The following is an 11,129-nucleotide window of genomic DNA, read 5'->3' on the forward strand; positions in this document are numbered from 1 at the left end:
TTAACAGTTTGCTTCATATAGCAAATCATCCTCATGTCAAATTTATGATAGTCAGGCAGCAAACCTGTACTTAGACATTATCACTTTTTTTTAGCTTAGAACAACTGTCATGTGAGGGTTTTTTAGGTCTAGTGTTGTTTGTAAATTCATAATAAATTATGGCAATGCTAACTGTATGCAGTGTATGAAATGTAAGTTTGAGTTGGGGGAGTTCACCTCTACAGAAAATACTGAATTCACTCAATGCTCCAATTTATTCTAAAATTCCAAGAAAACTTCAGCCAGTTGTTACATACATCCTTTACAGGACAAGATGTGCTGAGTCTCCACTGAATCTCCATGTATGGCATATTCTCCTGCAGTGGGGGAGAAGGAGTGGGGACATAGAAAGAAAACCTGAGTGTTGCTGAATTGCAATTAAAAGCCTTGCCTTAGTAGGGCATATTGTCTAAGAACCCAATACAGCAAAGTAATTGAAAACATTGGGTGGCATTCCATAATCCCTGTAGGTGTCTAAAAATAGGGGAGCCTGAAAAGACTATGAGAGTATCTAAAATCAGTGGCATTCCATTGGTCTCTGAGGGCACGTCTACAAAAGATGCTGCTACACACTGGTTACTGTGCATTTATTTAGTATTTGTATAATCAAGTACTAAATAACTGTGCAGTAACTGGAGTTACTGCACAGTAGCACCGGTGAACACCTTTTTAGTGATGCTACTGCAAAGTAGCCTAATAATACGGCGCAGCAGCATTTCAGCACTGTTTGTGCTGTGATGCGCTACTGCACAGTATTATTCAGCTACTGCACAGTTAGTGTCTTGTGTAGACACGCCCTGTGGGAACCTATGTGCTCCTGTTTTAAGTATAGGTCCCCATCTAGGTGCCCACAAGGCAGAATGCCTTACATGTTTGCAGGTGAGTGTCCAAAGGTCCACCAATCTGTGTATCTGTTCACCCACAGGGGTGATGGGAGGGCACTGTTTCCTGTGGGCTCCCCTGCCTCCTATTCCTATTTGCACATAGGAGGCTGTACAGAGCCACTCAAATGCACAAAGGAAGGCAAGGCACTGCCTGTACAGGAGTTGAAGTTAACTAGGACCAAAAATGGCTATGTAAACAGCTAGACTTAACTGGCATTCTGGTACTATATGGACATTTACATCTCCAGAATACCAAACTGCTCCCTCCACTCTCATCCCTGCCTTTTTCAGATACTTACATTCTGGATAACCAGAGTTGAGCCCCACACAGCAGGATCTCAGCCCCCATTCTCAGGCTCCCCTTAAACGGGTTAGCATGCAGGATGCACACACAAGGCCAGCACAACTATGACAGGAGCAAAGGTAGCTCAGGGGAGGATCAGGGAGTAATGGAATGCCTCTTTTACCCCACAGAGCTGCAGACCATAAATGCAGTTCATGGCCCTGCACTTGGGGAGTGACAGTTTTTGAGACCCCCCCTCAATTTAGCGTGACTGCCTGTGGGACAAATTGCAGCAATGAGTCAACTCTGTGGGGGATGTGGACAATCAATGGAGTTCATCCAAATGAAGTGGAGGGACTTAGGACAGTGGGTAAGGTTGCATTTCCTCAAGAAGAAACACCTCCCTCCCCAATCTAGCGCCTTCCACCCAGAGCTACCCTCAGGTTCCTTCCCAGCTTCCCAATCCTGCCAGACTAGGTGCAACCTGTTTCCACTCCTTGCCTGCCTCCCCAGTCTGTCCCTACCCTTTCCCTGCTTTCCCCTGTACCTAATCTCCCTGGGGCCCCTTCAGTTGCCTCTCTGTTGTGCCTGGCATGCCTACCTGCCACTCCCCTACAGGTGGTCATGGGCCCAGCCCCTTTCCTATAGGCAGCCATTGCCACCTATTCCCTCATTGTATTGGCTCCCACCTGCACTATAGGCAAAGTCCCTGTAATCATGCTCTGAGTATGAATACATTTTTCTAGCTGTGCAGGGCTCTATGTGGCTAGAAACATTTAACAGAATGCCTCTAGCTGGGTACAGCCTCTTCATGGCTAGGAACAGCTGATCGCAGAGATGTGCAGCTGGTTCACATGGCTATATTTAGTTGCATCTGGGACTGCCACACCTAAATCCTCACAGATGGAGGGAGATGAGAAGGAATAAAATTTAAAACTTTGATTTAGCCAGCTAAATGAATACACGTGTAACTTATATGGCTAAATTGGCTAATAGAACATCACCCATTGTGTTCGCAAAGATCTAAACCCATGGTTTTTATGACTAGGGACCCAAGGGAGGACTAAAGATCAGACCTTCCATGATACTCCATAGTAATTTTTTTTATCATTTTGGTACCCAGATCCATACTAAATATATAAAGTAGTAAGCATTTACAGGAACAGGAATTAGAACCCTAGTATATCTCTCTGCCTCCACCCACCCCTTCCAGCTTCACTGAATACCAGTAGCTATAAAGTCATACACTCACTCTCTAACCCAGTAACCGTTTTATTTCACATGAAATTTAAAAGAACTTAGGGCCTTGTTATACCTTATGTTGTGAATCACATAAATGTTGACTGATGTTAGTGCTAGCTTGGAGTTTGGAGCAATCACACCCTTCACCCTTAGTCAAGAAACCTTTACTGACAGTCCCTCACCTGCACTGCTGTGACTTGCCATTGGTGAGCTGGGGCAGGACTAGGAGCTGTAGCTGTGAGTTGCCACTAGAGGGCTGGGGAGCGAGGACAGGGTCTACAGGTGGGGGTGTGAAAGATCTTGAGATACGGGAGGACCTCAGCTTGGGTGGCACATCTGTGGGGAGCAGCTACCCCTTAATGGACCAGGAAGTGGGTAGTGCAGATCAGAGATAATCCTGCCCTTGAGGGGTATAACTTTGAGCTGCATAGCAAGTGCTTAAAGTCATTTTAGTAAAATGTTAATGTGTGGACAATCCAGGGGTTAAGAGCTCCAGGAGCTGCACAAAATTACTGTGTAACAAGGTCCTAAGAGACTCAAAACACCCTATAACAGCGGTTCCCAAACTATGACAGATTGCGCACCACCAATTTAAAATGATACAACTTTAAGTACCACCAGCAATTTTTTCAGTTCAACCTTAAGTACCACCAGCAAAATTTTTGTCATATGAAGTAAGTATAATAAATCTATTAATGCGTACCAATAACAGTTTGTCTGTGTACCACTGGTGGTATATGTACCACAGATTGGGAACCACTGCCCTATAACTTTACGGATTAGATTACTTTCCTGAGGAAAAAGGGAATAGGGTTGAAATCTCTTCAGACAGAAGAGGGCTTTGAATCTGTATTAGTGCTCTAAACACTGGGGGCACCTAAACACGTGCCGAACACCTGCTCTGATGCAAGCTAATAATAAATTTCTGGGCAATGATAGATTTCTTGTGGAATTTTATTTTTAAAAATTAATGATATTTTATCTTAATTATTAAACTCTATAATGGTAGTTAAAACCCACCCCCAAAACAATGTACACTACCAGCCACTTTGTATAAAGTTATTATTTTTGTAAGTTGTAAACCAGGCAAGGATTCTGTGAACTGTTGTAATTATAGACCAATTTTTGTAATGAATATAGACAGCAACATTCCAGCCAAACCTTTATCATACAGATTGGAACAGGTTCTCCTTCAATTACTTCACACAAATCAAGTAGGATTTATTAAAGCAAGGCATTATTCAGATCTTGAACATCAGGTTATTGATATAGTGGTAACAGAACAAAATTCTTAAATTCCAATAATTCTTTTAGCGCCTGATTCAAAGAAGGCCTTGACTGTGGGCACGCACTGTGTTAATGCGCATTAGCACAACTACACGTTCGCTAATGCGACTTAGCTAGTCATGAATAAATTTGATGCCTGCTTTAGGCAGGTATCAAATTTAGGCTCAAATAGCTTAAAATCACCACTTTTAAGGTGCATAAAGGCATGCACGTGTAGACACATGCTTTTAATGTGTCTTAAATTGGGCTAATGCACATTAAAAATGTACATGTAGACACGTCCAATGAACACAAGATCCTGTTGCAAGCAAACAATGCACTAATATTTCTGCCAGTCTGGGAGGTCAGTTCCTGCCCTCTCCTCATTAATCAACAATTTTAGCTATCTATCTGGTTATAAAATTAATTGGACTAAATCTGAATTACTTGTACTACATAATGATCCCACAGGGAATATCCTTAGTAAATGGCAGTTTCAATAGCAATCAGAACATATAAGTTATTTGGGTATTAAAATATCCAAGAATATTAATGTTACTATCTACCAAAACTATCAGGAGATTCTCAAAATTATATTACAGGACCTGAACAAACAGGGCAGTTCGACAAAATTCTTGGGAGCAAATGTGAATATTTAAAAAAATGAATACCTTACCTCATCTAATTGATCTATTACATAACCTACCAATTGTAATCCCAAGTCAGAGGCACAGAAAGCTCACTGAGCAGCTGGGGCAGGGGGTGGGGTGTAGGCATATGCTGACCACTATAGACACCGGGGAGGGAGGGGTGGGGGGGAGTGGAGACAGGGAGGGAGAACATGGGTGCGGGAAGGGAAGGCTTACCTTCCCAGGTTGCCATTGCCATTGCTACTCCCACTTCTCCCTGCAGGAGCTGGGAGCCAATCAGCTCCAGGACTGAGGAGCTCTTTGCCCCTTGTCCTTGATCCCAGCTCCCAGCACAGAGCTGCCTGCTCTGGGGAGTGGGCAGGAGCTGGAAACCCAGCTGCCACCTGCCCCCCAGACCAGTTCTGCTCCCACCTGCGCCCTGGAGAAGCCAGCTCCATACCACGCAAAGCTGCTCTGGGAGGCAAGGTTCCCAGCCCCCACCCACACCCCAGAGCAGCCAGCTCTGCACCAAGCAGAGCAGCTGCCAGTGATCCATGGCCCCCTTGGCCCCCCCAACCTGGCAGGAGTCTCGCCAGCAGCTGTCCCACACTCAGGAAAGCTCCCAGCAAACCCTCTGGTGGGCAGGGAAGCCCTGCTAGTAGGGGCTTGCTGGCAGCTCTGTGTCCCGATGGGCACAGGGCCAATAGAGCTCTGCCCACTGCAGGGACAGCTGTCACTGAGTCCTGTGCCCCTTGCCAGCCCCAGGGTGGCATCCCAGCGGAAGCCTGGAGCTTCCCCTGGCTGCTGCAGGAAGGCAGAGCAGGGCAGGAGCAGCCCTGTACCAGGCTGCTCCCATTGGGAAAAAATTTGCTCCCAACAGGCCACCTGTGTAGACGTGCTCCTGGGGAAGGCTTACTGTGCAGTATTTTACTGTACAGTAAGACTACTGTGAATTAATAGCATGTGTAGACATGCCTATTGGGTGCAGAGATGCACCTTGTCTGGCAAAGGCTCCCCAGTGTGGGGAGCAGCATTCTGTTTGCTCCATTTGCCTTCTGCCCCTCAGATACACTGTTCAGTGTGGCTCTGTCCTGCTCAGCTCCTGTTGTGGCAAAGACTCCTAGGGTGTGATTATGGCATTGTGCATCATGCTGTATGTGGATCTTATCAGACCCAGGTCAGCACAGGGAGCCAGATAGCAGGACTCCACAGGCCAGATCTGACCTGTGGGCCATGTTTTCCACCCCTGATTTGCATATTCAGATGACAGAAACTCAGTGAAAATGAATCTTCTCAAGAATGCTGCAATATATAAGAACTGATTACTCACTTTCTAGTGCCTGCAAGAATTAGAATAGCAAAAGCTTGGAAAAAAAGTATCACCCCCTAAAATCAACGAGTGGTTTAAAAAAGTCTGGAAAGTTTTAATAAGGGAAAAGTTGTTCTATCCAGTCAGTGTTCTACAGGGTAAAAGGGAAAATATGCTTACTTAAGAAATCTGGTGGAGATTTTTGGAATTTGTTAAAAAATAAAAAAAATAATTTTGGATCTTCTCCTGCCTCCAAACCAGAAAGTTTGAGAAACTTTTTTGAATACTGAAGGACAGTGTATGTTATATGAGCTATCACTTAAGAAAAAAATTGGATTCAATTCAAAATTTAAAATCAGAGATGAGTAGGAGAAAGTGAGCTTTGCTTTGGGCAAAGTTCTGAGGAAAAAGACAAGGTGAATATAGCTATGAAGAAATAAAAAAGCTTAACATCAATTGAAACAAATCAACTGTCATACTGAAAAGAGGGAAAAAGAACACAACACTCTTGTGGATGCTGACTTGGGTTAAGAAAGCACTGTTGATAGAAGATAAATATCTGTCTTTATGCATAGTTTAGGAGATTGGGTGTTTCTTTAAAATGTTAAATGTATTATTTGATCAGTTGGATTTGTTAATAAATAAAGTTAAAACAAGAAAATGAGCAGTAAAGAATATTTGAACATCTAAAATTGATATTAGATTGCATCTTTTACAACAAAAGATTATTTCTCACTTTCACCGGGCTCTCTCTAAATTTAAAAAATTCAATATACTACCAATAGATACGTGCTGGAGATGCAAAGCAAGCAGACAACACTTGGTCATGCCCTCTAATCAATATTTTTAAAATAAATTATAACTAGCATTAATATGGTTTTGAATACACATATCTTTGGCAAATAAGCGTATTTGGGGGTATATGACTCAGGAGATCATTGCATTCCTCTGGTGGACCTTATTATTGACATGCAGAATTGTATTGTTCCATTGTAGAAGTAGGAGATCTCCAAAGGCTAAAACCTGGTCATAATGAAATGGCACAGCTAGCATACATGGAAAGAGTCATGTTTTAGAGGGATAACTGCTTTGAAAAGTCTAATGCATTTTGGAAAGATTTTTTAGACTATTCAGCAACTAAGTTCTAAACTACTTTTAATGGATTACTACCATCATCCATGCCTTCATATTCTCAAGACTAGATAATGCACGCTATGTAGGGCTGTCCATGAAGATGGTCTGGAATCTGCAGCTAGCCCCTTCTTTTGAAGGTGAGTCAGCAAGAGTACACGAGTCCAATGCTCCAAAGTCTACACTGACTTTCTGAGCGCAATTCTAGGTCCTGGTTTCAACCTATATGGCTCTAAATGGCCAGGGCCTAACATACATAAGTGACTGTCTTCTCTTGTATGCCCCATCACAATCCCTAAAGTCAGTTAAGTCAGTATGCCAAGCCTACTCAGTGAAAATGCATGAAAAGTTGCTCTCAGCTGACACTCCTCAAACTCCCTCCCTTTGAGGCCTGCTAGAAGGGCTATAAAATTTTCCTATTTGGGCAGGCACTTAGCAAACAAAGCTAAGCTATTATTTAGGGCAGGGGCAGGCAAAATGCGGCCTGCCGGCTAAATGCAGCTCGCCAGGCCATTCTATCTGGCCTGCAGGGCCCCTAAAGAATTTAGAAAATTAATATTAATCTGCCCCTGGCTGCCTGTCATGTGGCCCTTGATGGCTTGCCAAAACTCAGTAAGCGGTCCTACACCCAAAATAATTGCCCAACCCTGATTTAGGGGGGTCTCTGTTTTATAATGATAGTTTAGTTCCTTTTTAAGTTGTTTTGTTCTCTTGTATTCTCCTGTTTTATACGTTATTCCGTTTGCTTATTGCAAGCTATCCTGAGGCTTGCTTGGGAAGGGGGGGACATATAAATCAAATTAATTAATTAATTAATTATTCCTTGCACACTTATTCATTTCTCTTCTATCAGTGCGTTATCCCTCCTTTCTTTTATTTTTCTTTTCTATTAATTGTTTATTATTTGTAATAGACGCATGTATTTCAGATTCATATATATGTAATTAATATATATGTATAATTGATTTTTGTGTTGTAATTAAAACTAATAAAAACAGAATAAAAAAAGATAATGGCATACTTCTTACACCTTGCATATTGTTTCTTACCCTTCCTGTCAATTATCAAGTAAGGGGCTAGCTCTGCAGAGAAACTCAATTGTCTGGTGTTGGTAGCTAGTGGGTAGAGGATGGCTCTAGGGCAATCCCTAGAGTCAACTCTAAAGTTAACTCTAGTGTTGGTGGCAATTCCTTGGCTTTGGATGGCATTTCAAACCAATTCCAACTAGAGAGAATGCATTATCAGGCCAGTGATTAGTTAGTCCTGTTGGAGCATCAAGTTGAGAGGAGAAAGGATCCAGATCAGGGGCGGGCAATTATTGCTGCTGGAGGGCCACTTAATGAGTTTTGGTGAGGTGTTGAGAGTCTTGTGGCCCTGCCCCTTGACAAGTACCCTGCCTCCTAGTCACCATCTTGAGATCAAAAGTCCCTCCCCCCAACCCCTGACTTTTACCACTGGAAGTCCCTCCCTTTGCCCCTGGAAGTACTCCTTTTGGGAGGGGAGGGGGGGTTGCCATCTTGGAATCTGTGTCATATTGCAGGGGGGGTGTAGGGGTGGGGGGGTATGGGTGGGTGGATATAGGGTTTGTGGGGGAGGGTATGGGTATATGGGTATGGGGTTTGTGGTGTACTGTAGGTGTGTATGTGTGGATATCTGCGTATGAGGGTATGGGGGAGGGTATAGTTGTGTGTGTGGATGTGGGTGGGTATGAGGGGTTTGTGGGGATGTGTAGGTGTGTGGGTATGGGGTTTGTGGGGGCCGTGGGGTGTGTGGAGGGGGAGGGTGGCTGGAGGTGTTTGTGTGTAGTGGGTGTGTGCATGTAGCAGTGAGCGGGGCTACCCCCAGAGGAACACATGTGTGTGGGGGGGGATTGCGGGGGGATATAAGGGAGGCTGTGGGTGGGTGCAGTGTTTATGGGGTGTCTGATTGTGTGTTGGGGAGGATGTGGTTGTGGGATTTGTGAGGGAGGGTTTAAGGGTATGGTGGGTTGTGCATGAGAGCCCCCCGCACATGTCCCCCTGAGCTGGTCAGCACCCGCCCCTGCCTGCAACAGCCGAGCCTGCGTGCCCTGCGGTGAACCCTGCCACCGCCAACAGTGCACACAGCCCCAGCCCCACCCTGTGCCTGCTCCATAACGTCCAGCCATGGCATGTCCTGCTGCCCCCTGGGCACATAGTGGGACTGGAGAGGTGCCACCACTTCTGGCCTCAGGTCTACAGTACCAGTTGGGACCTGCGCACGCAGCCCCAACTTGGCGTGCCCTGTGTCTGCTCCAGACTCACCTGTCCAAGCTCAGCAGTAACAGAAGTGGTGGCACCAGGCAGAAAGTGTTGCTTGGCGCAAAGGAAAAGTGGCCACTTGCCACTGCCAGGCAGTTCTTGGTGCAACTGCCTGGAGCCCGCGCTGCACCAGGCTGCCCTGAAGCTCTTCTTCCATCAATGCAGCCTCTGGACTGCCCAGCATGCAGCGGTGACAGTGTGGAGCAGCCGCAGGGCAGCCTGGGCAGCAGTGATGGTGACACAGAGTAGCCTGGTGCAGTGCGGGCTCCAGGCAGTTGCACCAAGAACTGCCTGGCAGCAGCGAGGGGAAGGGGCTGCATTTCCCTTGCACTGAGCAACAGTTTCTGCTTGGTGCCGCCACTGCCACCGCTGCAGTGGTTGGGTGAGTCCGGAGCAGGCATAGGAAGCACCGGGTCGGGGCTGTGCATGTGGGTCCCTACTGGTACTGTGGGCCTGGGGCCACCGGCAGCCAGAAGGAGCCACCACTGCCTGGGCTGCTCAGCCGCAGAGCCGTCCCAGCCCTGCTGTGTGACCAGGGGCAACTGGATGCGCTATGGCTGGGTGGTGCCTGGGCCAGGTGGAACCAGGGAACCCACTGCAGGTCAGACAAAGCCCCTCTGCAGGCGGAATCTGGCCTGCTGGCCATATTTTGCTCACCCCTGATCCAAATCCTATGTCCACCTCCTGCACACCTGACAAATGGCTGTTGTTTCAGCAGATGCCACATTTAAATGCAAACTACCACACCACTCTGAAATCCTGAGTTTTCTAAGTTATTCATGTTGATCATTCTCTGAGGTATGGTGTATGAATATTATCCACAAGTAAGGAATATGATAGCTGCATCCCATTTTATATTGTGAAAAAAATCAGCAGCGAAACTGCCTACCTAGCCATTCCGAGAGGAGATAAGATACCGAGAAGTGTTCCGGATATAGCACCTTGAGTTCTGCCACAAAAAGAATAGAGCACATGGGTTTGTCAGTATAAAGGATTAACCATTAAAGTGACTGTTATTAATGGAATCAAGGCAAGTACACATCTAGTTTTGATCTTTTTTTCTTGCACGTATACATCCTCTTCTTTCAGTACTTATATTCAATCAGTGCACTGGTAAGTTATTAATGGGCTTAGTCTCGTCCCTTGACTCACTCACTCTAGTCAGAATTATCTGAATTATAAGCCATTAGCCTTTTCTTTTTAGTAAGATGTGTCATATTCATTGAGATGGTTGGAATAAAATATATAAAACTTCTTGACTCATTCAGATAGGCATTTACTTAGATTCCACCATTTTATGTAGTAGCCCAGCAACATGATGGAGAGGGAGATCTTTTCATTTAATAACTCTGTCAAGAAATTAATCTAGAGAACTATCCCAAATTTCCCATTAGCCAAGCTTCCTTTGTACTTCACTGTGCAACTAGCAGTTGATCCTATTTCTTTTGGTTTGGGAAACTAAGATCAGCTGACTCTTCTCCCACATTTCATTTGGTTTAAGCACAAAAAGAAAAAAAGCTTTTTCAAGAGTAAAACCATTGCACATACCTGCCAATCAATCTCATACTTCCTATGATCATAAGTAGCTTTGAGGTTACCAAGTTTCTTCAGAATTCTTTGGTTTTCCAAAGTGATCTTCACTATTTCCCTGTTCTGTTTCTCTCTATTTGAGCTGCAAACACAAATAAAAACTTGGTTGACACTAATGAGGCATGAAACAATGGTAATAGATAGTGTATGTTCAGTCAAAATAATTTTAACTATCATCTGATAAGATGCACAACCATTGCATTTTCCTGAATTTATTAACAGATGACAGGCTTTAGTCTACAACTATCTAATACAGGATTAATGCAGGGGTGGGCAATTATTTTGAGTGGAGGGCCACTTAATGAGTTTTGGTGAGCTGTCAAGGGTGCCCATTTAAAGGCTTTCAGAAGATATCATTTTAACAAATTATATAAAACACAAGTCAGATACTAAAAATCAAACATAGATTCATAGATTCATAGATGTTAGGGTCGGAAGGGACCTCAATAGATCATTGAGTCTGACCCCCTGCATAAG

At 44.6% G+C, this 11,129-nt stretch overlaps 1 protein-coding gene across 1 annotated transcript in view; it reads right to left on the reverse strand.

Annotated features, from left to right (window-relative positions):
- Positions 1 to 236: 236 nt before the first annotated feature.
- Positions 237 to 11,129, reverse strand: part of CFAP97D1 (CFAP97 domain containing 1) — a 29,641-nt gene continuing 18,748 nt past the window's right edge. The window contains exons 5-6 of the mRNA XM_025200735.1: positions 10,611 to 10,734; positions 237 to 356 (exon numbers count right to left, since the gene is read on the reverse strand). Of these exons, the coding sequence (XP_025056520.1) occupies positions 237 to 356; positions 10,611 to 10,734 (244 nt within the window). The remainder of the gene's footprint in view (positions 357 to 10,610; positions 10,735 to 11,129) is intronic.

This window comes from Alligator sinensis, unplaced genomic scaffold (genome assembly GCF_000455745.1).
Source record: "Alligator sinensis unplaced genomic scaffold, ASM45574v1 scaffold161_1, whole genome shotgun sequence".
NCBI classification, from domain to species: Eukaryota; Metazoa; Chordata; order Crocodylia; family Alligatoridae; genus Alligator; species Alligator sinensis.